The sequence below is a fragment of the Neopelma chrysocephalum genome, unplaced genomic scaffold, assembly GCF_003984885.1.
Source record: "Neopelma chrysocephalum unplaced genomic scaffold, ASM398488v2 Primary Assembly neopelma1_100, whole genome shotgun sequence".
In the NCBI taxonomy this organism is placed as follows: Eukaryota; Metazoa; Chordata; class Aves; order Passeriformes; family Pipridae; genus Neopelma; species Neopelma chrysocephalum.
The window spans coordinates 4,222,509-4,248,756 of NW_020897763.1; the positions used below are offsets into that span (position 1 = coordinate 4,222,509).

A 26,248-nucleotide genomic window follows, 5' to 3' on the forward strand; every position below is an offset into this window, starting at 1 on the left:
CTGGCACAGAGGGAGCAGTCGTGGTCTTTCCCAGCTCTGTCCCCTCCTAAGGGTGGGTGCAGGAACCTGGTGCCTTTCACCGAAAGCAGAGGTCACCTGACCACCTGCAGCCCCCTCCACCCGCCCAGCGGCACAGGGAGCTCCCGGCTGCTCTTGTGCATCTCCTTTAAAGGCCTTCTCTCATCTGGCTTGTCCCTGGCAGCTCCCTCTGCTGCAGATGCAGTTGCTCTCCCCTGCGGGGAGGCTCTGCTGCTGGCAGCTTGCACCGTGTGGGGCTCCAGCACCCCCCGACCCACCATCTGCCGGCCACGCCACGTCCCCTGAGCCCCTCCTGGCTCTGACTGAGTGCTGGGTCTGAGCTGGGTGGCCCCAGCATCTGCCTTCGGCTGCTTGAGACAAGTTCAGGCAGGTAATGACCCGGGGAGCGTTTGGTGAAGTCGCCAAGCTGAGGGAAAGCGCTGGGTTTGGTTCTCCAGGGGGTTACTTCTGCCAAACCAGCCGTGTGCCTCTGTATTGCCATCCGTAAAACAAAGATAGGAGTGAGTGTCTGTGAGGCTGTCAGAGCTGTAGTGAAACAGCAGGGTCTGCCATGGCTGTGGTGGAGCAAGCGCTTTGCAGCAGGGACCAGCCCTCCAGAGGACTCTGATGCTGGCTGGTGGGATGAGTTTGGCTGATGCCCAGTGGCTGGGGGCTCCTGAGTCCCTGGGGGGGTGAAGGTGTCAATGACAATTCCCAGTGTATGGGCATGAAATGGGCTGGCTTCGATAGATGCAAGTGCTGCTTGCTTTTACACCTTCATCAGGCTCTGATGGCCCTGCTCGATGCTGGGGTGACCTAGACTGAGCTTGGCCAAGGCTTTGCACAGGTATGGGGGGCTTCAAGCAGTCCCTGCTCTCTGTCCCCTTAGACTTCTGCTGTATTTCTTGTCCCGGCCAGAAAACTTCTCCTTTTGCCCCATATCTGCATGTTTGTGGGAACAGCCTCTGAGGAGATGTGTCCTGTGGGACAGTCCCTTCTGCACAGTGACTTTACCCTGGACCGGGAGAGGGACTCTGTGGGCTTTCTGCATCTTTCTCTAATTCTTTAAATGTTGTAAAACAGCTTAAATGAGTTGTCCAAGCTCCCTTGGACTCGGAAATCTTTCATATTAGTCTCTCTGGGAGCCAGTGTTGCAAGAAGATGCTTGGGGATTGCTCTGTCTGCAGCCTGGGGGACAGTGGGTCGCTCTCACTCTGCACTGGGTGCTCACACTGGTTGGTGGGTGCAAAGTTACCTCCCCCCACAGAGATGACCCACATCACAAGCCCCAGGCAAAAATCCACCCTCGGCGCTGCCCACAAATGGGACTTGTATTAAATTCCTCGTTTGCCTTGCACCATGCCCACCTGAATCCCACCAGCCTCCTCCTGAATCACAGTGGGCCTCCCCACCTCTTTTCCCACATGCCCCCATGCTAAGCAGAGGAGCTCGGAGCTCCTGCTGGGTGAGAAAATGCTTTAAAAATATAACGTTTAGAGGCGTTCTCCATCTGTGCACAGCTACTGCGTGTCTCTCATGATAGGTGTGCTGGTCCTGGAGCCTCTGTGCTCCACAAATGAAGCCACTCACAGGGACCTCGTTGGGAGAGGGGGAAGAGGAGGCGCAGGGACTGACCCAGGGGCGCCGGCGGCGGCAGCGGCAGAGAACGAGCTGCCGACCCGGCCCCTCACCCCGGAGGTATGTGCACAAAAGGTTCACCCTGTGGCTCTTGGGGTGCTGGCAAGGATGGGATGGGGATGGCAGTGCCAGGCAAGGGACCCTGAGCATCATTTTGGCACGGCAGCCCCTTCTCCTGCAGCCACTGCTTCTCAGTGCACGACCCCCAGGCTTGCCAGGAGGCGAGGGAGAAGCCCTGCTGTAGCCCTTTCCAGAGCTAGGGGCAAAGTTTGGGGGTTCAAACCCTTTCCAAGTTGTGTGCTGGGATCCAGCATGGTGCCACAGAGGGCTCTTTGCACATCAGCCCCTGTATCTCCATGCACTGGTAACCTGCCACCCTCGGCGGGCTCCAGCATCCCTGGCCCCACTGAGCAGGGATGCTACAGAGCTGCCAGACTTTCCTGCACCCAAGGCAGGGTTTTGGAGTGATGAGGCCATCCCAGTGCACTTTTAGGGGGGCAAAAGCATGCACCCAGACCTGCCATCCCCGGGGGGTGATGTGAGATGGTGCTTGGGCTCTGTGGGCAGCTGGGTTCGTTGTGGTGCTGGAAGAGGCCAGCTCGCAGTGAGGTCTGCTCGGCAGCCAGGGCGAGAAAAAAAAGACAGTGCTGAGGAAAAGCACGGCCGCGGGCCGGTGACTCATTGCTGGCTGGAAACGGCTTGGGCAGGCTCCTCGGTGGCGGCTCTGCAGCAGCAGCAGGAGTGGAGGGGGTTGCTGCACCCGTGCCAGGGAGAGCGGGGATGGGGACGGAGCAGGCTGTGGAGGATGCTCGGAAAGGACCCAGGTCCGGAGCAGCAACACCGAAGGGTGCCGTGGCAGCGGGGGGAGGGTGAGGGGTGGGATGTTGCCGATGCTTTCTGAGTTTCTTTAGGGTTCATCCAGGCTTCTTTCCACAGGGAGCAGCAGGCAGAGCTGTCCGGGCTCCCCACGTCTCCAGATGAAGGTAAGGGCAGCCCAGGGTGGGGATGGGGGCAAAATGGTGGGGTTTGCACCCTCCCTTCCTGAGCAGCAGGAGGGTGTCCCCTGGCCTGGCAGCACTTGCCTGCAACCCCTTCCAGCCCTGAGACCCCAACCCTGTCCCCTAGATCTGCCTCACCAGCTGTAACCCACCCTCTGCAGCTTGCCTTCCTCCCCCTGCCCTGGCCCAGCCTAGCAGCAGCTCCCTTAATCTCACAGGGATATTTGCAGGGCACCTGCCAGCTCATGTCCCCTGTGAGCCTGCAGGCTGCCAAAATGCCAGTGGTGTTTTCAGGACCCTGCTGCCCAGCTCCCACCACCCTTTCTGTCCCCAGGCAGGATGAGCAGTCCCCAGAGGCACCCAGACAGGGTTTTGGCTGGGAGCCAGCAGAGTGTGGAGCACGACAATGAGGTGAGAGGGAGGGGAGGTTAACAGGTTGGGGGGGCCCTTCCCTCCCCAGTTCCTTGGGCTCAGCCCCTTGGTGCTGGTCTTTTTGGGATGCCATGCAGCACCAGGGAGAGGTTTGTTCCGACAGCACCCTTGTGCCTCCCAGGTGCCAGGCAGGGACAGGCAGGAGCAGGCTGCTCACACCGGGGACAGTGACAGGACTGAAGAAGGTGGGTGAATCCCCATCCCACATCCCAGCTGAGTCCCTTTAGGGGAAGGTTTGAAGTAGCTGTGGATGAGTCTGGGAACAACATGATCTGATGGGGGTCATCTCACTTGGTGGGTACATGGGGAAGGGGAGGCTGGCCTGGGGGGACCTGAAGCCCCCCTGATGCTAGAGGAAGGACTGGGATGGTTCCACACCAGGGGCACCTGCTCCCTGCCAGGACAGAAAGGCAGAGGGAGGAGGGAAGGCCGAGGAAAAGTCTTCATGTCTGGTCTACTGTGGTGTCCCTGCCTCCCTGCAGGTGCAGAAACCCTGGAGGAGCCAGTGCTGAGTTTCCCCGGCGAGCTCTCGGTGCTGGACAGACTAGGCTTGCACAGGTAAGACCAGTGAGCACCTGCATCTCTCCAGGGGCTACCAGGGCACCACATGGTCCAGAGATTGGACTTTCCTCCTTTATCATTGCATAAGAGTTGTTGTCCAGGCAATGGGCACTTGGCTTCCCACTTCTGATGGTGGCTGGCACCCCTGGGGGCAGAACAAGGGCATTTTCAGCATGCAGCCCCCACGATGCCTCTGTCCCTGACAGCACTTCTTTTTCTGCAGGGTGGCTTTGACAGAGCAGGATCTGGAGGTGAGGGCTGCCAGGGGCTGGAGGGGGGCTAGGGAAGGGGGACATGGGGATGGACACCTTGCTGGCTCACAGTCCCTTGGCTGTGCTGCTCCTGGACACCCTTCAGGCACCGCAGTCCACTGGCAGACACCTTATAAACCCTTTCCCAGCAATGCTTTTGGCATTTGGAGGCAGCTGCATTTCCATGGCAAGATGAGTCTGTCCTCTGAGCACCCAGCAATCCTACAAAGTGCTCTGCAGCTGTTGAAGAGTGCCCTTAGCCGGGGAGCTGGCGGGAGCCACGCTAATAAAAATAATTTCCCTGCGAGTGCCAGGGCTGAGTCAGGCTCCACCATCAGCCAGGACCCGCAGCGAGGGCTGGCGTCTGCCCGGCGCGTGCTCTTGCCAGGAGGGCTCGGGATTTCCACGCGTTATCGGCTGCCTGGGAGACGTGTCTCCTCGGGCTGGCACCTCCAGGGACTGTCCCCAGCATGAGCAACATAACTGGTGCTGGGGAAAGGGAAGTGCTAAATGTCTTTAGCACTGCCCCGTTTGGTGGCACACTGTGAGGTCTGTCTGTGCCTCGAGGACAGCAGCACATTGTCCTGGTGGCTTCCTTTCTGCCCCATGTCCCATCTCTCCCCCCATTTCGCAGGCAGCCTTTGCCCACCTCGCGCTGGCTTTTCGCTGTGACATGTTCACCCTGCAGCAACGGGTTCAGGTGGAGAAACGGGCACGGGATGCAGCAGAGGAAAACATCCAGGAGGAGCTGGGGCAGTGCCGGGCTGCCCTGGAGGTAGGTGGGCACCAGGGCAGGGGGCTGGCATGTGCTGGGGACATCCAGCCTGGGAGGGGTTTGGACATCTCAAAGTCCCAGCTCCAGCAGCTCCATTCTCTCCCCCCGCAGAGGCTGGGTCCATCCTGTGCCAGTGTGGGCTGCAAGGAGATGCTGGAGCAGCTGCAGCACAACCTGGCTGTGCTGTCGGCAGCTGTCGAGCGGGCAACCAGCGCTGCGGAGAAGCTGGGGGCTGTACACCAGGTCTGTGCACAACCCTGTGCCAGGGCTAGGAGCGATGGAGGGTGCTATAGCTGGGCTTGGGGACCCGTCCCTGGGCTTACTGGGGTTTGTCCCTCCTCCTCGTGGTGCTGGCCTTGACCTCATGTTCACAGGTACCAGGCTGCAAGGGATCTGCCTGTCCTTGGGAGCAGGAAGGGGATGTATCTCCCTGAGCGGAGGCACTATGGGATGCACAGGGAGGGACTGGCAGAGACCTGGCTCCTTAGGGACCAGGAGATGGGGGCCCTAACCCGCCATCCTGCCTGGCTGCAGGAGGCCCGGATGAGCCGAGCAGCAGAGGTGATGGTCCAGCACGTGGAGAACCTGAAGCGGCACCACATGCGGGAGCACGCGGAGCTGGAGGAGATGAAGCGCCTGATCCAGCAAAACTCCCGCAACCGGCAGCTGGCAGAGACCCAGGGTGAGGTGGGCTCTGCCACGGGGGCCCACACGGGGTTTGCAAAGAGCAACCCTGCAGGATTTGGTCCCACACCCCTCCGGGGGGGTCAGTGTGACCCTGCACCACAGAGCCAATGGGTTGTGTGAGCTGGGGACCAGTGGTGGGGGAACAGCAGGGACCTGATGACAGATGCAAGGGGCCACTGTAACAGCAGACGCAGCGTGGGAGCAGCTGCTGGTGGCTGGAGAGCCACCCCCCCATAGCCCAGCTGGGAATGCGGGGCAGGGGGGCCCGTGCACACAAAGAACTCTCTGTCTCTGGACACCAAGCCCCACATGTGCCATTGCTGTGCACATGACCAGGTCCCCCTGCCCAGGGCACCCCTGCCACGCACAAAGCAAATGTCCAGGACAGCTTTTGATGGGAGGGAGGTTTGCGACCGCCTGCACATCAGCCCCATCTTAGTGCTGGGGGACGATGTAAGGTGGTTTCTCTTTGCTCCCAGATGATGTGGAGCCACGGCTGAGGCCTCACCCCCTGAAGCGAACTTTCCAGCAGGTAACTGGTCCAGTTCAGCCATCTTGGAGCCACTGCCTCCCAATGCCCTGCTGTCCTCCCTTGCCTGGCTGTCCCCATGCACCCCCTAGTCCCCAGGCAATGCCACTCTGGCTTGCTGCTTGCTGCAGGGAAGATGTGCTAGAAGTGCTGGGGATAAGGCAAAATGTAGGGGCAGCCTCAAAGCGCTGGGGGGAGACAGACAGGGTTTCCCGTGGCTGCTTGTCCAGGAGATCTCAGGCAAATCCCTCTGCATTGCAGGGTCATAGCTCGAGAACCACAGGCTTGGCTGTTCTCTAGCACCAGCTCGAATTCGGCACTGATTCCCCTCCAGCTCAAGAGGTAGGGGAGTGCTCGGGAAGGGGGTTAGGCAGCCCCACCAGCACAGCTTGTAGCAGTAATGACAGGCGCAAACCCCTTGGCTTTGACCTTCCCTCATCTCCCTGGCTTTCCGGTTTCCCCTCTTAGTGCCAGGACCAGTGAGAGCTGGCAGTGTCCCTTCTCCTCGGTGTCCCTTGCCTTTGCTGGGGAGGTGATAGGGAAGGAGGTGATGAGAAGCAGCCAATGTGGTGTTCACCCCCAGCCCCTCTGTTGCAGGGGTCTGCCCGCCGCAGAGTCAGCATCGCTGTCATCCCCAAGCAGCTCTTGGTAAGGATGTGCAGGGGGGACACACAGAGCTGTGCCCCGCTGCTGGGCATGTGTCCCCAGGCTCAGCACTACTGGGGGTCTGAGTCCCCACTGATGCTCCCACTTTTGGTGCCCAGCCAGGTGCCAGCCCCGACAGCCGAGCAGCCCTGGCAGGTGAGACGGAGCCAGAGGGGGCCCAGCGCTGGCCCAGCACCCAGAGGTAACTGGTGGCAGGGCACTGGGTGGCAGGGCAGTCATGGTACTGGCTGCTGTTGGCCCACGTGGGATGGCACAGACCCTGTCCTCTCCCTCCCCAGGAGTGAGCTGGAGCCACAGGGCCGGGGCAGCGCCACGACGGGGGAGCTGGTGGCTGAGGCAGATGGCAGAGGCTCAAGGGCAGGGGATGAGGAGCCGGAGCAGCTTGGGCTGACGTGAGCAGCACTGTGTGTGCCCAGCATTCCCCTACAGCTGCTGGACTCTCTGTGGTCCCCAGGTGGTCAGCACTTGGGAAGCAGGCTGGGGGATTTAGTGGTGGAAGGCCAGAATGTTGTCTGGCTGCCTCAGCCAGACCTTGCTGTGCCTCAGTTTTGCCCGTGCATTGCGGGTCACCCATGCCCTCCCCGGGCTTGTTGCATTTTGGTTTGTGGAAGGGCCACTGAGGTCTGGGGCTATGTTAAACGCCCTCCCCATCCCCAGCTGGGGTGGAGGTGGGATTTGCTCTCTCCCATGGATGACGAGTGTCCCCCATTGCCTTCTTCCCAGGTCCAAGGGATCCGCAGTGGAGCTGTGGCGGCCGTGGCTCTTCCTCCCGCAGCACTACTGGGTTTTCTTCTGGCTGCTTCTCCTGAGCATCGCCTTCCTCCTCCTCATCCGTGTCCTAGAGCTGCAGCGGCTGCAGTCTGCAGCATCGCCCAAGGCCTAGCTGGACCAGGGAGGGGAAGGCAGCTGGGAGGTGTCACTGCTCCTTCCCCATGCCATAAATCACCAAAACTCTAGAATAATAAAGTTAGAGGAAAAATGGGGGAATTGTAATGCTGGAGCAGGTGGAACACCCTGTGGTAGGATCTAAGGTATGGTTGGCAGCACCACATAAGCGTGAAGGGTTCAGGGAGCTGCAGCAGTCCTCACTGACGCCGTGAGTTTGCCTGTTCTCGGCACACTGAGGGGTGCAGGTGCATCCCCACACGTCCCCTCTGCTGGGGACAGACTGGGCTGCCCACAGCCATGGCATTTCAGTAGAGATGTGTCCCATGGTGCTGGCCACGTGCCCTCTGCCACCGCACGCCCTCGGTCCCTGCTGTGATTCAGATCTAATGCTCATTTGCTGCTGACTGGGGGATAATGCTGGGGCTGGAAGGAGCAAGTCCCTGTTCAGCCTTTCCCATGGCACCACAAAATGCTCATAAACAGAGGGAGCTATTTCCAACCACTCCACTGCATAGGAAAATGGCCTGGTTTGACTCAGATGCCCCATTTCCATGTCCGAGTGGCCCTGAAACTCAGGTGGACTTCACTGTGCCTGCACCCAGCAACTTTGTGTGCCCAAAACAGCCCAGCCAAGCTGTGCGGGGCCATGGCAGGGGGTTCTGCACCAGGAGCCCCAGGAAGAGGCCCGAGGGGGCCGCAGGAGGCAGGGATGGAGGGGTCACTCTGCTTGGGCAGTGCCACGGGTGACTCACGGTGGCCTCCGTAACCCACACCCCGTGTCCCTGAGTCACCGCCCCAGCCTCGTGGCAGGTTTGTCCCCGTGAGTCACAGGCCGTGAGCTCCTTTGCCATGACGGCCACCCCAGCACAGGGCAGGTGTCCAGCAGCACCATGAGGACACCAAAAACCCTAAAAAGCACCCGCTAGAAGTGATCTTCGGCGGCTCCACCCCCCTGGGAGCATTCCCACCCGGATGAACCCAGGTGGAAACATCATCCCAAAAGTTTCCACGTGAGTTGCGGTGGTCTGGGACACTGGTCGGGATCTGGAGCTTGCACTGGGCTAGACCCCCCGGTCCCGGGTTCCCCCATGCCTCCAGCTCCCTCCTGGCCAGTTTATGGCTGCGGGGGGAGCAGCACAGCGGCGGGGGCGGGACGTGAAGCGGTTTGGCTTCGTCACCCGAATCTTTTGGTCTGCTTTGCGAAAAGTCTGGTTTCTCACCCCAAAATTCAAAAAACCCTGGCGGAGTTGTGCTGTGCCGCCCGTCCCGCCGCTCCGAATCTCCCGCGGTACCGAGCAGCGGCACAAAGCGGGGGCCCGGGGGAGGGTCGGGCAGGCGAGGGGAGGGGAAGGCTGAGAAGGGGAGGGCAGAGGAGGGGAGGGCAGGGCCGGGCTGGCCGGCAGCTGCTTGCGAAGCCGGAGCTCGTTTCCTGCTCGCCCTCGCCTGGCTGCACGCAGCTCCGGTCCCTCCCCACGCCCCGGTCCGCGCCTCAGTTTCCCCCTCCGAGGGGCTGTGGAGGTGAGTGGGGGGTGGAGATGGGCAGAACATCCCTTGGCGGTGGGGGGTCAGAGCTCTGCTGCCCCCCAGCCCTATGTCCCCCCGCTCGGCTGCGGGCACGGTGGTTCCAGCATCCTGCCGCCGGTCCCCTCCGCCCGCCCTGCTCGGAGCATCGCTGCGCAAGGCGGGTGCGAAAACCGAGGGGCTCAGCCCCCCCGACCCCGTGTCCTGCGTGACCCCGGGATGTCGAACGGGGATGCTCCGTGTCAGGGAAGCGCTTTGTCTCCGCCTGCCCCCTCCCCGCAGCCTCTCTCGGGGACAGGGGTGTTCCCCTGGCTAATGGTCACTGCTCTTCCCCTCCAGCCCCTGAGTTCTGCTGCTCCCGGGACAATGGGAGAAGACAGCAGCCTCTGCTCATCCTCCTCCACTCCGTTCCCAGAACCACCAGTGCTCCCAGTGCTGAGTAGGATAGGGTGGGAAGAACTTTGCTGAGATCTATGGAGGGATGCTCCATGGCATCCTCGCGGGGATGACTGTGGTTTGTGGTGAGGGAGAAGCAGGAGGAAGAAAAGGACGTGGGGTGTGAAGCCTGGTTGTAAGCGGACTTCCCCTTTGTGCTGCAAAATTCAGCTGCAAAAGGCAGCTCCCTCCATGGGGCTGGTGCGGAGCGGGGGAGTCCAGGCTGAGCAGCCAAAACAGGGGGGGCAGGTTTGCTCCTCTCCGAGTGTTGTCTCTGCCCAGGGCTCCCTGGGACATTGCCAGGCTGTGGCTTGTAGATCCCCTGCAAAGGGCAACGCCAAAATGTCCCGGAGAAGTGCCCACTTCTGCTGACAGCAGCGCAGGAGCCGAGGCTGGGTCCTGCACCTCCGAGGGGGGGGTTTGGTATGAGCTTTCTGGGGCGAGTTATGCACCCCTGAAAGTGAGCCCCCTCCACTGTGACACCGGGTCCCTGCAGCTGTCAGCCTCAGCCCTGGGCAGTGCTGGTGGCATATTTGTCACCTCTCCTCAGCCCTTCTCCCCACAGCTCCATGCTGGGGCCTTGCAAAGGGGGCCTCAGCTGCTGTGTTCTCGTGCACCCACATCCCCACCTCAAACCAGAGGAACTGACAGGGATTTTCCCCTCCCTCCAAGGATTAAAACCCACCCAAATCAAGGCAGGTTTCTGCAAGGTTGGCTGGGGTAGTCTCCCTGCCCAGTCCCACAGCTGGGATGTTTCTCTTGAGGACAATAACACTGGTAAAAGCATCCAGTGCCTTCCCCTCTTTCTGACACCTTCCTGGCTTGGCTGGCCATTGAAAGCAAGGGCTTTGGCCAAGCTGTTGGATGATCACAAGAAAACCTCCATCTTGCCCACCAACCTGTTGCTGGAAGGGCTTTCATGGGGTCCAGTCCAGCTGAGCAGCCTGGCCTGGGGGTCTCCAGGCTGGATCTCAAACCCAGAATTGCCTGCCCGTGCTGTGAGCCAGAGCAGCAGCAAGGCAAGGGGATCTGCTGCTGCTGGAAATCCTCCCAGCTTTCGTTAGCTCTGTTTGGAGCCGTGTCCTTTCCCACCCCATTTCATGTGCCTGGAAGACACGTGAGTTCCCAGGCAGCTCCCACCACCATCTCCCAAGAGGCTGCTTTTCTCCATGCAGGGGCAAGGGGAAGACCTCAACCTGCAAAGTGGGATGGGGCGTCCCTGCTCCAGGGATGCTCCACATGTGTCAGACCTGGGTGATGTTCCCATAGGCCTGTCTGCAGCCACCCCAACCAGAGCTGATATGAGCTGAGTCAGGGCTGGCTGCAACCCCCCCTCCTCCCTCCTGCTTGCAGGAGCAGTGTTAAGGGAAGAAATTCAAAAGGCACTGAGGGGGAGAGCAGAGCCAGAGGCAGCCTGGAGCAGCACTGTGCCCTTCTCCATTGCCACTGGCCTTTGTGGGCTGAAAGCTGTTTATTTGCATCAAACCTGCAGGAAATGAGTTCTTCCAGGAGTTTCTGTCCTTGCTTGCATTTGTTAAAGGGGTTTGAGTGTGCCAAAGTGCTGGCACGATCATTGTTGCTGCAGGAAATGGTGTAACACAAGGCTTGTTGTTCTGCCTCCTCTGAGCCTCCCTGCCAGAGCGTAGGGGCTGGAAAGCTTTCCTGGACGGCATCATGTCCAGTGGGAATAGAGGCCTTGAGATGGGCTTATTTCGGAGCCAGGAGCTGCTGAGGCTGGAGGAGATGCTCCCAGCATGAGCAGCTGCCTTCGCCCCATCTCCCTGGGGCTGCTGCATGGTGACCCAGGCAGGCACCAGTGCAGTAACATGAGCTCCTGGGGGGAAACCCATCCACATGGGCCACTGACGCCTGGCCAGGAGGTGCTGCCTGGGCAGCCTCCATGGCAGGAGAACGGATGGCTGGTGGGACAGCACGCCTGCACTCTCCAGTGAGGTTTGTAGTGCTGCTTCAATTTCCCCAGGCTCATTCTGTCCTGCTAGCAGCACTCAGGGGAAGAGCAGAAAGCTGTCCCCAGGTCTCACAGTCCTGTCACGAACGCATAGGTCATGTCCTCTGTCCTCACGCTGCCACTCTGGGGTCTGGTGGGTGTCAGCTCCTGCTCTGCTTGGCTGGTTGCCTTATCCTATGTCTGCCTAGGAAGGAAGAGGTTAAAATGCCTGGATTTCCTGGCTCTGATGCTGGGAGGGAAGGTGACCTGCAGAATTGCTTTGCAAAGCACAGTTCTGGTGCTGGGAAACTCCTGGGTGAGACCAAACTTGAAACGCAGCTAGAATTCAGTCTTTCCAGCCCAAATTTAAGCCCAGGCTTAACCAAGTTGTTTTCCCCGCCCCCACACCTCCCCCCCCAGGGCAGCTTGGCTCATTCATGGCATCCTTCCCACTCCAGTGTCCCACTGCAGGGGTGGCTGCCACCTTTGGGGTGCTGCCAAGTGCCCAAGGTAACGTTGAGTGGCAAGAGGGCAAAGAGCGGTGGTTCAAAGGTAGGAGCACTCCATCACCCGGAGCCTTTCCGCCAGATCCTCCTTGGCAGTGCCGGATCCTCCTTGGCAGTGCCGTGTCTCCACCAGCTGCTTTGCTGGGGTGGGGGAGCCTTTCACAGCCCCAGGGCTTGGCGACAGCGACTGGAAAGGGCACAGCTTTGTTCTTCATGCTTGGGCTGCCAAGACAGAGGGTGGCACAGGCTGATGCTGGGGGGGGACGGTGCCGGGAGCAGGAGACAGATGTAAGGGGTGCTGGTCTCCTGGGACATGCCAGGGGCAGGGGGTTTTGGTGTGCCCAGGGGAAATGTGCTGCATCGCCCTTCCCGTGGGTTCCTTGGCGTTATGGGGCCATTCATATGGTGGTTTGACTTTTTTTGTTTCCTCACCCGGTGCTTCCTCCGTGCTAATCTGCCTCCACCTGCTCTGGGAGTGGCAGAGGTGGAGGCGAGGGAGAAAGTCTCTTCACTTCCAGTTGCTGAAGCCAGGCTGGCAGGACGGATCCAATCCTGCTGCCTCCTCCCTCAGGGCTGGTCTTGCTGGGTTTTGGGGCAGCTGAGGTTGGTTCCTAAAGCCAGGAGCCTCTTCCCAGCCCCCCAGCAAGGCCGAGGGTGAAGAGGAAGGAAGCGGTGTCTTTGCTCCAAAACAGCTTGCTCTGCTCTCGGCTGCTGCAGGTACACGCTGTATGGAGGAAGGCACTCACTGCCACCACAGCCCTCCCCATCCCCTCCCCTGACGTCACCCTGTCAGGGTGACACCGTGGCTCTCTGGGTACAGCATCCGGGGTGGTTCCGCCAGCCACTGCCAGAAAGGGCCCAGATTTTGATAGTACCATCACCCAACGGCAGCTGGGAAACCTGAGACAGCAGCTCTGGTACTGGGTGGGTTTTGGGATGGGGTCCAGGAGGGTCCCCTCCCTGCTGATCTCTGCCTTTCCTCTCCAGGCTTTCGGGTGACACGGGATGAGTGTGCCAGCTGATGAGCCGGGCAACGTGGCCCATGCCATGTTTGAAAGGTTCCTGCATGCAGGGGAGTGCCGGGAGGTGCTGGGCTGCTTTGGGGAGCTGTGCCAGCAGCTGGGGCTGCAGGGCAGTGGGCTGCAGCTCTACCACAGCCTCAAGGCTGCCCTCAACTACTGGAGTGCCAAGGCCCTGTGGAGCAAGCTGGATAAGAAAGCCGGGCACAAGGTCTACGACCAGGGCAAGGCCTGTGCCAGCACCAAGGTACCGAGGATATGGGGCGAGGGATTCGGGTCCCTCCCTGCTCTGTGTCCTTGTTCCCAGCGTCAGAGCATCCCTTGGGGCACTCTGCCCCTCACCCCAGGGGGATGCAGGATGTGCCAGGCAGAAGGTTGATGGGGTTTAATGGGACAGAATGTTAACTAGTGCTGCTCCACTTTGCGTGGTGTGATGCCACCTCGATGCCACCTAGCCAGCAGCGTCCTTCTTCCTCCCAGCTGCTCTTTGCTGAGGATGTCCCATGGGGGGGCTGCAAAGGGGCAGAGGGACCTGACAAGCCCTTTCTGGGAGACAGGAGCATGCTACAGTAGGATGTACCCCTGGGGCTGGGGTTCCCCTATCCCACAGCTGATGGCTTTTGTCCCCACTGCTGTGCCCCATCATCCCCTAGCCCTGTGCAGAGGCTGCCAGACCAAACCGGTGTCAGGGCTAGAGTAGACCTGCAACCTTATCTCACCCCGTGCTTTAATTGCTGCCATTGCCCTGGGCAAAGGCAAGGTTCAGGGAGTGGTGGGGGACACCTTACAGGGCCCCCTGGTTTGCAGGGAGAACCACTGCTTGCAGGTGAATAATAGGGAGGGCCAGATCCTGACCTGGGGAGCGGGGACATGCTGCCTGCGGGAGTGCTGAACTCCCTGGGGGTTCACCAAACCCCTGCTCTGGGGACTGCCCGCCCCCCTCACACTGCCCATCCCATCCCATCCCATCCCATCCCATCCCATCCCGTGGCAGTGCCTGGTGGTGGGAGCCGGTCCCTGTGGGCTGCGGGTGGCCATCGAGCTGGCGCTGCTGGGTGCCCGCGTGGTGCTGCTGGAGAAGAGGGACTCCTTCTCCCGCAACAACGTCCTGCACCTCTGGCCCTTCACCATCCATGACCTGCGGGCTCTGGGCGCCAAGAAGTTCTATGGGCGCTTCTGCACCGGCACGCTGGATCACATCAGTGAGTCTGAGGGGGACGAAGCTCTGCAACCCCACATCCCCTCCCGTGGGGAGCCCAGGGGTGCAGCCCTGAGTACCCCTCTCCCCTCCCAGGTATCCGGCAGCTCCAGCTGATCCTGCTGAAGGTGGCTTTGCTCCTGGGGGTGGAGGTGCACATCAATGTGAAGTTTGAGGGCCTTGTTCCCCCCACACGCAAGGCAGGTATGGTGTTGCTGCAGGGTCGGTGGTGTCCCTGGGGACAAGAACAGGGCTGCGTGTGGCCACTCTGAGCCCCCCAGTCCCTCTGCTAGCCTGGGGCATGCCTTTTGGGGGGAACAAGATGCAACCCTCTCCCTGCTCTCTGGAGCAGGTCCCAGCTGAGAACCAGCACACTTATGACCATTCCCCTCCCTGCAGGTGGCTGGCAGGCTGTGGTGCAGCCCAGTTCCTCTCCCCTCACCCACTACAAGTTTGACGTCCTCATCTCAGCTGGCGGTGGCAAATTTGTCCCTGAAGGTGACAACAGGGGTCCCTGCAACCTGTGGACCAAAAGAGGGACTGGATGGGGGCTCATACCTCTCCTCTCCTGCAGGGTTCAAGCGGAAGGAGACACGGGGGAAGCTGGCCATCGGCATCACCACCAACTTCATCAACCGCCACAGCCGGGCCGAGGTGGAGGTGGCTGAGATCAGCGGTGTGGCCCGAATCTACAACCAGAAGTTCTTCCAGAACCTCTACAACAAAACAGGTCGGTGGTCCCAGCCCCAGCACAGGTGGTGTTGGGAGTCCCTGTCACCTCCTGATGCAGCGGGAGGCTCAGCCCCAGGATGTCCCCTGTGATGGGATGCATGTCCCCACATAGTACCCCATCGCAGGGGCCGTTTGGTGGCTGAGCTCAGTGCAGGGGCTCCCTGTGGCCCTGGCTTAGCCCTTTCCCCATCACCAGGCATTGACCTGGAAAACATTGTATACTACAAGGACGACACTCACTATTTTGTCATGACGGCCAAGAAGCAGAGCCTGCTCAAGAAGGGAGTCATCCTCCAGGTAAGAAGGGCAGGGTCTGGCCCTGGGATCCCACAGTGATGGGCAACTGAAAGCCTGGAAGGTGGGATGCAAATCGTGGGTGCTGGTTTGATTGCATACCCCTGGAATAGGGGGATTTTTGGCAGCTGTTGCCTGTGCCACAAGAAAAATCCTTTCAGGGGGCTCAGAGCCCAGTGGCACAGCTGCACCCCAGATCTGAGTGCTCCCAGGCTGAGGGGCAAACACCACCTCCCACATTGCAGCCAGCTTCAACCCATCCCCACAGGACAAAGCAGACATCGAGAGCCTCCTGTCCCCAGAGAACGTGAACCGGGATGCCCTCCTCAGCTATGCCAAAGAAGCTGCCAACTTCTCCACCAACTACCACTTGCCTGAACTGGAGTTTGCCCTCAACCACCGGGACCTGCCGGATGTTGACATGTTTGACTTCACCTGCATGACGCGCTCGGAGAATGCGGCGCTGGTGCGGGATTACAACGGGGCTCGTCTGCTCCTGGGGCTGGTGGGCGACTGCTTGGTGGAGGTGAGGGTCCCCCCTGCAGCACCACCTCATGCCTCTTCCTGCAAGATGCACTGGTTGCAATATATTCCCCCTCCCTAAGTGTTTCTCGTCCCAACTGCCCAGTGCACCCCATCCCAGGCTCCCCAGGTCCCAGTAGTGGCATGCCTCGGTGAGGTTATCCCCTTCTCCAGCCCCACCAGAGATTTGGGGTTCGTTCAGGGTGGAGAAGCAGCCCAACTCCTCCCCAGACACATCTGTACTATCCGGAAGGAGAGAGCCACCCATCCTCTCTCTGCGCGTCCGCCGCCGCTCCCGCTTTCATCCCCAGCCAAGCCCGGCAGCTCTCAGCCTCCTCCCAGCTGCCCTGACCGGCCATGCCACTCCAACTCCAGCTCTGCCTTTCCCTTTGCAGCCCTTCTGGCCACTGGGCACTGGGGTGGCGAGGGGATTCCTCGCCGCCTTTGACGCAGCGTGGATGGTGCGGCGCTGGGCAGCTGGGACCCCCCCACTGGAGGTGCTGGCCGAGAGGTGAGTGTCCCCGTCCTGCTGGGCTGGTTCTGGAGTGGGCAAGGATGGTAGCAGTGACCCCAGCCCTTTCCCTTGCACCCAGGGAGAGCATCTACCAGCACCTCTCGCAGACCTCCCCAGACAACACCCACAAGAACATCAGTCAGTACAGCATCGACCCGGCCACACGCTACCCCAACATCAACCTGCAGGCCATCAAACCCAGCCAGGTACCCAGCCGGGTCCTGCCACAGGACAGCCAGCCAGCCCAGCCTCCCTGGCGGTCAGGGTGACACTAATTTGCACGGTTCCCTGTCCCCAAAGGGTGCAAGGCTGAAGCTGTTAGTTCCCAGGGCATTGAATACATTGTCCATTGTGGATGCAGGAGGGTTCTGGAGAGTTGTGGAGGGGTCCAGGTGTCTCCCTTGCCAGGACCAGCTCACCTGCATGGTGCCATTGGCTCTGTGCATGTGGTGACCTACCACTGGCATGTCCCCACTGGCAGGTCCGAGACCTCTACCTTGTGGGCACAGTGGAGGTGGACCACAAGAGGAAGAGTGACAACCGGCTCATCACCGGTAGGAGCAGCCAGTCCTGCCCTAGCCCCCTGCAGCAGCCCCCCCCATTCCTCCCTGAAGCCCATGCCCGAGTAGCTCCTGCCCTGATTTTCCTCCCCATCCTTGTTTCTTGTGCCCTGGCCTGTGTTCAGCTGTCTGTCTGCATTTCTGTCCCAGTGACACCTCTGGTTTCCCTCTGCTCATGTTCCATGTGGGGACACAGCCCCCCACTGCCTTCTGGGGAGGAGGCTGCCTCCCTCCTGGCCTGCACTGATGCTGAGCCATGAAATATTGACAGATGCTTTATGAACCCATTATTGAGCCTTGCAGGGGTGGTTGTGGGGGTAGCAAGGGGAGTCTCAGGTCACTCCCATTGGACCCCTCCCCTATTAAAGCAGTGATGCTGTGGTGGGAGGCAGACTGGGGGGTGTCCCCTGCCTCTGTAGGATGGAGACACATATGCTGCCTCCCCAGCAGCCTCTGGAGACTTCTATGAAGAGCTGCTGAGCTGGTGCCAGGCCAGCACAGCTGGGTACCGTGGCGTGGCAGTGACCAACTTCACCACCTCCTGGACCAGTGGCTTGGCCCTCTGTGCCCTCATCCACCGCTTCCGCCCTGATCTCGTGTGAGTGCCTGGGACCCCTCAGGACCTCCTCCCCTGCAGAGCCCACCCTGATGGCACCCGTGTCTCCCCCCAGGGACTTTGACTCTGTGGACAGCCAGGATGCCGTTCAGATCCACCAGATGATGCTGGACGTGGCAGAGCAGGAGCTGGGCATCCAGCCTGTCCTCTCCAGCCTTGAGATGGCCACCATGACAGAGCCTGACCGCCTGGGCCTCATCACCTACCTCAGCCAGTTTTATGAAGCTTTCAAGACCTCACCAGGTGTGAGATTTTGGAGATATTTGTCCCATCCTGAGTCCCACTGGGGCTGGCTGGCTGCTCCCCTCTGTAGAGTGGGTCCCACCAACATGGCCGTGTCCTTCTGTGCAGAGGTAGAGGAGGTCAGCAAGAAACCACTGTCTCCCCGTGGCACACGAGGGGCCATCCTCTTCCTCAGCAAGCTGCAGAAGAGCCGGAACCTGACACACAAACGCGCCCAGGTGAGGGACCCCCACCCAGATTCTCCTGACACACCAAAACCCTGTCCCCCTCCCCATCCTAGCCACTCCCATTGCATTTGCAGGACAGTGCCCAGAAGGATGCTGAGGCCAAGAGGAGCCGCAGGGACACCGAGGTGGGTCTGCCCCAGGCACCCCGAGGAGTGCTCTGCAGGGGTGCAGCTTTCCTGGGGGGAGAGTGGGGGGCTGACCCTCCCCCTCGGGTCGCTCGTAGCTGGACACGGGGCTGGATGGAGACACTCTGGACAGTGCCCATGAGCTGCTGCAAACCACCGTGACGGACCCAGAGCAGGTTGGTCCTCGTGTCACCCTGGGATGGGGGGTTCAGCTGTGTAGGTGGCACTGGGGGGGACACCAGTGGCTGGCAGGGCTGAGCCAAGGGCTGGGACCAGGGCTACGCAAGCCAACGCCCACGGGTTCCTGGCTCCTCCCTGCTTGTTTCCTGACCCAACTGGTTTTCCGGAGCCAAGACTTGCCTCTTCCTCACTGGTGCCAGCAAATCCAACCTGAGCACCCAGACCCGTCTCTGCAAGAGGGGCAAAACCCCCACTGCACACCCATGGCTGCCAGCACAGCCGCGGGGCAGGGAGGGTGCCAGGGCCCCGGTGCCACCCCAGCCTGTCCTCTCCCCCCACAGCTGCCGAGAGAGAGGACAGGGGAGAACAGCGATGCCTGCTACTTCTGTGGCAGCCATGTCTACATCCTGGAGCGAGCCAGCGCCGAGGGACGTTTCTTCCACCGTGGCTGCTTCCAGTGCCAGCAGTGTGGGGCCACCCTGCGCCTGGGCGACTACGCCTTTAACGAGGAGGATGGTGAGGCGGGTTCTGGGGAGAGGGGATGCTTGGGGCAGGACTTCTCCACCTTGCAGGTCATCACATGAATTTGCCCCCCAGGTAATTTTTACTGCTCACTTCACTACCCCAATCTACCTGGCATGGACCTATCCCGGCACGAGGCCCCAGCACTGCCTGATTTAGGGGTAAGTCACCCTAAATTGCCTAGGTGATGGAGGAAAGACAGTATGTGGAGGGGGATGCTTGAGCATGGCCCCATGCTGCATCACTCCTCTGCTCTGGCTCTGCCCTAGGATGCTGATGCTGCCACTGACCCACCCTTGGATGCTGGGAGCCCATGTGTGCCCCCCAAGGAGGGGGCGCCTGGTCCCCTACAGCCCACTCCAGCAGCTCCACAGCAAGGGGAAGAGCCTGGCACAGTGGAGGATGCTGTGGATGCTGGTGATGTGGAGGAGCAGGAGCTGCTGGCACAGCCCAGGGAGGATGCAAGGGAGGAGGAGGGTCCTCCCACAGAACCGCAGGGGGTGGCAGAGGAGGGTGAGGAGAGTGGGGGCAGGAGGAAGATCATCCTTACACCACTGGAGAAGCTCAGTCTGTCCACCCTGAATCTCACCAGCGAAGCAGAGCCTGATCCTCCACTGAAGCCAGCTCGTCTGTGGCTCCAAGCAGTGCCTGAGGCCCTCCCTGCCCCGTGGCAGGGTCAAGACTGCTGGAAGGAGGAGGAGGAACTTGACATGCAGAAAAGTAGGTGGTAGAAGCTGGAGTCTCTGGATGAGCAAAGCTCTCAGTCCCTTCAGGACCCTGCTGTAACCTGCTGTGCCCCACATCTTGCTCATGAGGCACCAGCCTGAAAGGGCTCTTCTCTTGGGGCAGCTTTGGAGGAGAGTGACAGCGAGGAAGAGGAGGAGAAGGAGAAAGAGGAGGAAGGCACAGACCTTGGCATCATGGCAGAGTTGGTGAGGATTTTTCCAGAGTGGCAGTGGCCCCACCAGCACAGGTGGTAGCTGGGGCTCTTGCTGGCATCTCCTCTCACAGAGGCATCAGGTCTGGCTCAGCCACGGCTGCCGAGGCAGGAGGTGCCCGGTGCAGGGACTGACCCCCCTCTGCCCATGCCACCATCTCTTCACAGTGCCTGAACCTGGGCAAAGAGGATGTGCACCCCACCTGTGAGCACACACTGTCCCGCCGGGCCAGGGAAGCCCACATGAAGCGGTTCTGCAAAGCCCAGGTAACCCCCACAGGGGAGAGCTGCGGTCCCCTGGCCCCTCCATCCGGCTCCTGGTGGCCTTGTGACGGCAGGTGCCAGCCCACAGGTGAGTGCTGCTCTTCCCTCGCAGGCCATCCAGAGACGGCTGGAGGAGATCGAGGTGACATTCCGGGAACTGGAGCAGGAAGGCATCAAACTGGAGAAGTTACTCCGGGATGAGAATGGTAAGACCAAGGTAGATGGAGCACTGTGTCCCCCTCTGTGATGGGGGTTTGCACCCCACTCACCATCCCTGTCCTGCAGGCAGCCCAGCTGACCAGCAGACACAGTGGACAAACCAGCTGCTGTACTTGGTCCAGAAGAAGAACAGTCTGATGATTGAGGAGTCGGACCTCATGATTGCGTAAGGCTCGGGGGATGCTCTCCGGTCAGTGTGGGGCCTCAGCTCATCCCAGCCCCTCTCGAACCCAGCACTTAGCACACTCCTTCCCTCCCCACAGGGTGCAGGAACTGAAGCTGGAGGAGCAGCAGTGGCAGCTTGATAAGAAGCTCCGGAGTTACATGAACAGGGAGGGTGAGTGCCAGTACTTGCCATGGGAGGGGGGTCCCTGTGCATGGTGTGGGGAGCAGGCCAGGGCTGTGGCCCACCCAGCCCTACTCTGGCCCCTTGCACCCACAGAAACCCTAAAGACACCTGAGGATTGCAGGGCTGAGCAGGAGACTCTGGCGCAGCTGTTGAAGGTGGTGAATGAGCGCAACCTCCTCATCCACATCCAGGAGGAGAAGCGGCTCAGTGAGCTGCGGGCCTGACCCGCACAGCCCCTGACCCACCAGATCCTCCCTGGGGGGACAAGCAGTGTGTGTGTGTGTCTCCTGGTACAAGCATCACTCTGAGCTGCCTCTGTGATGGTCGTGATGCCTGAGCTGCTTGCAAGCACCAGCAGCTGCCATGGCGAATCCAGCTCCCTGCTTGCCAAAGCCTGTCACGGAGGGGCCAGACCTGCTGGTGGATGCCCACATGGAGAGACACTGAGAAGCACCCAGCTTTGGGGTGCAAAGAGGGCGTTCTCGCATGTGGCTGGATTGCCTTTGCCTTGTGCTTGCTTGAAAATAAGATTTGCAGGGGGCTCCAGGGGTGCCCAGCAGCAAGGAGGTGACTGTGGCCACCACAGGCAGGTCACAGGGGAGATGTCAAATGTGCAGGGGCAGCATCAGGACGGGTCCCTGGAAGCTACCCTGGGACATCCCTTCCAGCTGAGGGCATCCATCCCAGCCTGGACTGTCCATCTCTTCAAGGGACACTTGGCTGTACAAGTGGGGGCCAGTGACAGATTGGGCTGATCCTGCCACTCTGCATAGCTGCTTTTGCAAGCCATGTCCATGCTGTCCCCAGCTGCTGCAGGAAACCAGGATCACAACCCCACCATGAGCCCCTTGGGGCAGGGAAGGGCATTTTGTCCAGATTGTGCCCAGGGCCTTCACTCTGTGATACCAAAGACAAGGGATGCCAGTGGCCATGTCCTCCTTGCCCCTTTCGGGTTTCTCCTGCTTGGCAATGCCACAATGGCCTTTGCACAGACCTCAGACGCCCCTAGAGTCTCCAGGTGTTGCAGGGTGAATGGAACTTGCAGCAGCCCCAGACATGTTGGGGACGGGGGTCCCAGGCATGGGTTCTCAGCAATACCACCCTGTGTTCAGCCCTTATCCTGCCATTCCCCTCAGTGTCTCCTCCGGCCCTCCCTTGTGTTTGTACCAGCCCTACCATCCTGTTGCAACCCCCCTCCTTTCCTAATAAAGCCCCCCTGACCCGGCACCAAGGGCTAAAATACTGCCTTTATTTTCTATCTGAGTAAAATCTGGTTGTTAGAGCAGTTGCCAGCGTTCCACCCCAGGCATGGGGAGCCTGAGTCTTTCAAGCCTCCCAGCCAGGCCAGCAGGTTCCTCCAGGTACAAAGGGTGTATTTAAAAAGCAATAAAACCCCACGTCCATCGTAGTTCCCACAAGGGCCAGTGCAATCTACCCCCAATATCTTAATTTCTCTCAGAGGCAAATGTCAAACCTGCACTACTGCATTGGCCGCACTGCTGCCAGAAGCCAGCTAAAAAAAGGATCAAAAAGGGACACAGTGGGGCTGGAGGGGTATTGTGGGACACCCACAGCCTCGGTTCAGCCGTCACTGGGACATTCCTGCAGCGTCCGCAGCACCATCCGCATCTGCTCCTCGGTGCTGTGCAGCATCTTCACCTCCATGGTGTGAAACAGGTGGAGACCAGCGGCAAGAAGGAGGATGCCGACGGCAAGGAAGGCCAGCAGGCAGAAGGAGAGCTTGGGGAAGGGCTGCCCGGCGTCCAGCCCTGTCAGCGCACCCAGTGCAGCCACGGCCTGCAGCAGCAGCAGCAGCAGGGCCAGCAGGGCCATCCTGCCCGAGGAGTAGCGCTGCCGCTGTGCTGCCCGCAGCCCCACGGCCACCTCTGTCCGTGCCTCTGTCACCACATCTACCAGCATGGGCTCTGCAGGGACAAGGGGCCTCAACAGGGTGGGACCCCTCTCTACCACTCCTATACCCCCCCTTTTTCGCATCCCCACACCCTGCCCTGTTCCATGCACCACTCCACACCCCAAATGATGTCCTACGCAAAGGGAAACGTCCCCAGAAAACTCCATCCAACTCCATCAGTCCATCCACCAGCCCTCCCAGCACATGGTGGACGCTGGCAGCAGCCCCCCAACTTACCAGCAGTGGTGAGGGTGGCACCCGCAGTCTGTCCCTGCCGCTGGATGTGCAGTGTTGCCATCACAGCTTCATGGTCTGAGAAGGGGACGTCCATGCCCGGAGCTGCCCCTGTGGTGGTCTTCAGCTCTTCACACTTTACCATGAAGCTGGAGATGGCCTGGGTGAGGGTGCAAGGGGGTCACACCAGTTCTTCAGCCTTGCTACTCACAGCTGGTGGCGAAGGGTCCCCCGTTACCTTGTAGAGGATGTAATCGATGCGGATGCCCAGTGGGAAGGGCAGCAGCTCTGATTTGTCAGTGAAGCAGTTGTTGGGGACAAGGGTACAGCCATCCTCACAGCCCTGAGACAAGCGCTTTGGTTGGTGGGGTCCTCTTGGTTTGCCCTGGGACCCCACTCAGCCCTTGCCGCTCACCTCAAAGTGTGTGGCCTCAGCAAAGGCATCCCGCAGCCCCGTCCAGCCACGCAGCAGCCGGATGCCCACATCTTCGGGGTGCATGTTCAGGTCCCCTCCCAGCAGCACCACATCAGCCGCCTTGGAGGTGTGTCTGCAGGGGAAAGGATGGCTAACCTCCCATTCCTGCGCTGCCCTGCACCAGACTGCAGTGATTGGGACCCACCCAGTGCTTCTCAGCCTTACTCCTGACTGGGACTGGTGCAGCTGGGAGCTCTCTGCAATGCAAGACCCAGGGGCAGGGGTGACTGCACATATCCTGGGGACCTGCAATGGGGGACCGTGTGCGGCACCCCTTGGCTGCTCACCGGATGAACTGTGCCAGCTCCCAGGCCTGCACCAGGCGGTGGGGCAGGTAGGCGTCCTTCTCCCGGCAGTACTCGGCGTGCAGCTGGTGAGAGCAGGGGAGCAAAGAGGCTGACTCCCATGCCAACACCCGCCTTGCTCCCAGGCTCCCTGCAAACCTACCCAACCTCTCTAGATGGTTCCCCTAGGGTCTGGCCAACACCTCTGCCTTTATCTCATCCCCCTGGGGACAGCCTGGGATGCTCACCCCACTGCACAGCCAGATTGTGCGTCCCTGCCCCCTCTCCCTGAGCAATATTTTATTAAATCAGTGCATAGTCCAGGACAGAGGGTGAAGAGCAGGGGTTAAAGCAAGTGGACAGCAAAGAAGTGGCACGGCCACTCATCCCCCTCCTTCCCATTGTCCCCCCCCATGCTGGGTCCTTCCCTGGGATGCTCACGTGGGTGACATAGATGTTGAAGATGATCCCTGAGATCCTAATGATGACAAGGCCGACGGATTTGCCGCAAAACCAGTCCCCATGTTGGAGCTGCCAGAGGGGAAGAAGAGCAGATTGGGGCCACTGAGGCTCCGTGGGGATGGACACAATGGTGCCATATGCCTCCTGCCCCACTTACCATGTAGGGGTACCCATTCAGTGAGTACTGGTAGAGGAGCGTGTCCAGAATGGGGAACCTGGAGAAGACGCAGAGGCCGCTGCCGATCACCCCACTGCAGGAGGAGAAAAGCACAGTGAGGAAGTGTGGTCCCAAAAACCTCTGCCTCCCTCCAGCCCCGAGTCAGGAGGGATGCCTGAGTCCTAGTGTGCTCCCGTGAGCATCCCACTCTCCATACATGGGGTCTCCCACAGTGACAGAGGTGACCTACAGCACCTGCACCAGTCTCTACATGTGTCAAACATAGGACATGGCACAGCCCTGCCCACTGCCCCACAGACAGCCCTGGGGGGCTGGCCTTGTCCTTCTCACCTGCGGAAGTAATGAGAGAAGGGGTAACAGCCTCCTAGTTTCACCTTCAGGTCACTGTAGTCCCGTTCACTCCACACCTGGAGAACAGTAGGATGGGCTGAGAACAGTCACGCTCACATCCCACGCTGGGAATGGGCACACTCGGCTCAGAAACCGCCCTCACCTCCTGAAGAAGCACCAGATCAAAGCTCTCCTGGCGCAGCATGTCCCCGAGGAGCTGGATGCGCTCCTGCCGCCGTTTGCTTAGGTAGCGAATGGCCCTGCCAGAGAGGGGTGACAGTCACAGCCTGGCAGGGACGGGGTGATGGGGCTGTCGGGGCACACTGCCACCCGAAATGGGGGAGAGAGGGCTCCAGTACCAGTATAAGCAGGATGCAAATGGGAAAGGGCTATGCGAGGCCATTCGGACAAGAGGGATAATGCAGGGAGGCTGTTTGGGGACAGCTTCTCCTACCTGCAGATCTGAGGCAGCTCATCCTTGCTTGGGGTGCAAATGGGGGACCTTTCCTGGGGTTAACAGGCACAGAGGGGACTGGAGGCACTACCCAGGCAAGCACCTCATGACCCTCTGGGGCTAGGAGAGGGGACACAAAAATAACTCCAAAGTGGGACCCCTCTCCCAGTGTGGTGTCCCCGTCCCCACCCATGCAGCCCGGCACAGCCCTGGTGAACACTGGACTCACCAGCAGTTGAGGTCAAAGACACGAAGGCGCAGGGCGGGATCGCCCTCCATCGCTTGCTGGATCTTGCGGGGGCCAGAGGGCAACGCTGGGCAGGGGGGGTCCCGCAGGGAGCAGACTTGGGGGACAGCCCCGGGGAGCCGGCGGAGGGCGCAGGACAGAGCCAGGGATCCGGGCTGGCGTGGCGGAAAGGCTGAGCCAAGGCAAAGGCCAGGAAGGAGGAGTGCTCAGGGTGCTCCAGCCTACCCTGGGCCTGACCCCTCCTCTCCTGTGCACAAGGACCATCCCGAACCCCAACTTGCCCCCACAAAGGGATCCATGTGACCCTCCATCCAGTGAGTTTGGACACCGGTGGGCCAGGGATGGGGTACAGGGCTCAACCCTCTGTCTGTCAGTGAGTTGTGTTCCAGGATGGACTTTCACCCTGGTTTCAAAACGGAGATGCGAAGCACGGGCATGGGACAACCCCACACACCTCCCCACTCGGGAATCCCGTGCATCCTTTTGGAGGCTCCAAACCGCGGAGGAGCCAGAAGCTCCCTAAGCAGCTCCAGCGCTCTCCCAGCCCCAGCGCTCTCCCAGCCCCCGCTTCTCTCACGCCTGACCCCGTAAGATTATCCAGTTTCCGGTTTAGAACCGAAAAAGAGAAACCCTGGGGCTCCAGGATGCCGGTAGCAGGCGGCCGGGTGAGGGAGCCGAGCTCTGCCTGCTCCGGCGGCGTTACCGAGCTGCTCGTCCCGTTCCTGCGCGGTTCTAATACCGGCGTCTCCTGCCAAGGCTGAGCCCTCCGAGGCGCTCTCCGCTCCAGCTCCCGAGGGACGGGCGGGCGGCAGCGGCGGGACACGGAGCGGGACACGGAGCGGGACGGGGGAGCGGCAACACGCGGAGCGGGACAACAGGAGGAGCGGGACAACAGGAGGAACGGGACAACAGGAGGAGCGGGACAGCTGGAGGAGCGGGACAACAGGCGGAACGGGGCAACAGGCGGAACGGGGCAACCAGCCGAGCGGGGACGGGACCGGAGCAACAGGAGGAACGGGAGGCGGAGCGACCGGCGGGGCCGAGAGCGGACCTGGAGCGGGGCTGCGGGGACTACGCGTCCCGGCAGGCACCGGAGCGGAGCGGAAAGGGAAGGGGAAGGGCTGGGGCCGTGCGGATGGATGGGGCTGGGCCGGGTGTGTGGGGCCGGGGTCGGTGAAGGGGCCGGGGTCGGGGTCGGGGTCGGTGGGTGTAACGGGGGGCGCTGGGGGTGCACGAGGGGTACGCGCGTCTCGCAGAACGGGGGAAGGCAGCTGGTGTTAAAACACGTAATCTCTGTC

The 26,248-nt window shown here is 60.7% G+C and overlaps 3 protein-coding genes across 7 annotated transcripts; 2 read left to right on the forward strand and 1 right to left on the reverse strand.

Annotated features, from left to right (window-relative positions):
- Nucleotides 1-347: 347 nt before the first annotated feature.
- Nucleotides 348-7,750, forward strand: LOC113973329 (lymphoid-restricted membrane protein-like). 2 transcript variants are annotated; one of them, XM_027695292.1, is made up of 15 exons: nt 348-865; nt 1,539-1,716; nt 2,593-2,639; nt 2,989-3,065; nt 3,208-3,271; nt 3,569-3,644; nt 3,871-3,898; nt 4,533-4,673; nt 4,785-4,916; nt 5,208-5,355; nt 5,840-5,892; nt 6,487-6,537; nt 6,654-6,736; nt 6,834-6,947; nt 7,279-7,750. In XM_027695292.1, the coding sequence occupies exons 2-15, from the start codon at nt 1,595-1,597 to the stop codon at nt 7,436-7,438; spliced, it is 1,296 nt and encodes a 431-aa protein (XP_027551093.1). In that variant the 5' UTR covers nt 348-865; nt 1,539-1,594; the 3' UTR covers nt 7,439-7,750. The 2 variants fall into 2 exon arrangements, with proteins under 2 accessions (XP_027551093.1, XP_027551094.1); XM_027695293.1 differs by lacking the exons at nt 348-865; nt 1,539-1,716 and adding an exon at nt 2,410-2,480.
- A 4,206-nt stretch (nt 7,751-11,956) lies between these two features.
- Nucleotides 11,957-21,601, forward strand: MICAL1 (microtubule associated monooxygenase, calponin and LIM domain containing 1). 3 transcript variants are annotated; one of them, XM_027695289.1, is made up of 25 exons: nt 11,957-12,570; nt 12,841-13,119; nt 13,867-14,074; nt 14,167-14,274; nt 14,470-14,568; nt 14,645-14,800; nt 14,999-15,099; nt 15,365-15,622; nt 16,014-16,129; nt 16,212-16,338; nt 16,614-16,686; nt 17,140-17,290; nt 17,364-17,551; nt 17,660-17,769; nt 17,853-17,903; nt 18,002-18,079; nt 18,425-18,599; nt 18,681-18,766; nt 18,875-19,325; nt 19,455-19,537; nt 19,711-19,809; nt 19,919-20,012; nt 20,092-20,191; nt 20,289-20,362; nt 20,468-21,601. In XM_027695289.1, exons 2-25 carry the CDS (start codon nt 12,859-12,861, stop codon nt 20,596-20,598), a joined length of 3,378 nt encoding a protein of 1,125 aa, XP_027551090.1. In that variant the 5' UTR covers nt 11,957-12,570; nt 12,841-12,858; the 3' UTR covers nt 20,599-21,601. The 3 variants fall into 3 exon arrangements, with proteins under 3 accessions (XP_027551090.1, XP_027551091.1, XP_027551092.1); XM_027695290.1 differs by having other exon boundaries at nt 17,143-17,290; XM_027695291.1 differs by lacking the exon at nt 18,002-18,079.
- Nucleotides 21,602-21,603: 2 nt separating this feature from the next.
- Nucleotides 21,604-25,810, reverse strand: SMPD2 (sphingomyelin phosphodiesterase 2). Of its 2 annotated transcripts, XM_027695296.1 has the most exons (11): nt 25,654-25,810; nt 24,933-25,122; nt 24,413-24,509; nt 24,250-24,326; nt 23,899-23,992; nt 23,721-23,810; nt 23,283-23,365; nt 22,936-23,068; nt 22,759-22,863; nt 22,524-22,680; nt 21,604-22,299 (listed from the first exon to the last, which is right to left on the reverse strand). In XM_027695296.1, the coding sequence occupies exons 2-11, from the start codon at nt 24,980-24,982 to the stop codon at nt 21,956-21,958; spliced, it is 1,230 nt and encodes a 409-aa protein (XP_027551097.1). In that variant the 5' UTR covers nt 24,983-25,122; nt 25,654-25,810; the 3' UTR covers nt 21,604-21,955. The 2 variants fall into 2 exon arrangements, with proteins under 2 accessions (XP_027551097.1, XP_027551096.1); XM_027695295.1 differs by lacking the exon at nt 25,654-25,810 and having other exon boundaries at nt 23,899-23,956; nt 24,933-25,536.
- Nucleotides 25,811-26,248: the final 438 nt, after the last annotated feature.

Coding starts and splice junctions, on each gene's coding strand:
- LOC113973329 (XM_027695292.1), top strand. CDS start 1,595: ATGAAGCCACTCACAGGGACCTCGTTGGGAGAGGGGGAAGAGGAGGCG. Junction 6,538..6,653: donor TCATCCCCAAGCAGCTCTTG/GTAAGGATGTGC, acceptor TTTGGTGCCCAG/CCAGGTGCCAGCCCCGACAG. Junction 6,948..7,278: donor CCGGAGCAGCTTGGGCTGAC/GTGAGCAGCACT, acceptor CCTTCTTCCCAG/GTCCAAGGGATCCGCAGTGG.
- MICAL1 (XM_027695289.1), top strand. CDS start 12,859: ATGAGTGTGCCAGCTGATGAGCCGGGCAACGTGGCCCATGCCATGTTT. Junction 17,291..17,363: donor CGCTTCCGCCCTGATCTCGT/GTGAGTGCCTGG, acceptor GTCTCCCCCCAG/GGACTTTGACTCTGTGGACA. Junction 18,767..18,874: donor CAGCACTGCCTGATTTAGGG/GTAAGTCACCCT, acceptor GCTCTGCCCTAG/GATGCTGATGCTGCCACTGA.
- SMPD2 (XM_027695296.1), bottom strand. CDS start 24,982: ATGGAGGGCGATCCCGCCCTGCGCCTTCGTGTCTTTGACCTCAACTGC. Junction 23,811..23,898: donor TGAATGGGTACCCCTACATG/GTAAGTGGGGCA, acceptor CCCCTCTGGCAG/CTCCAACATGGGGACTGGTT. Junction 22,300..22,523: donor TGCCACCCTCACCACTGCTG/GTAAGTTGGGGG, acceptor TTGTCCCTGCAG/AGCCCATGCTGGTAGATGTG.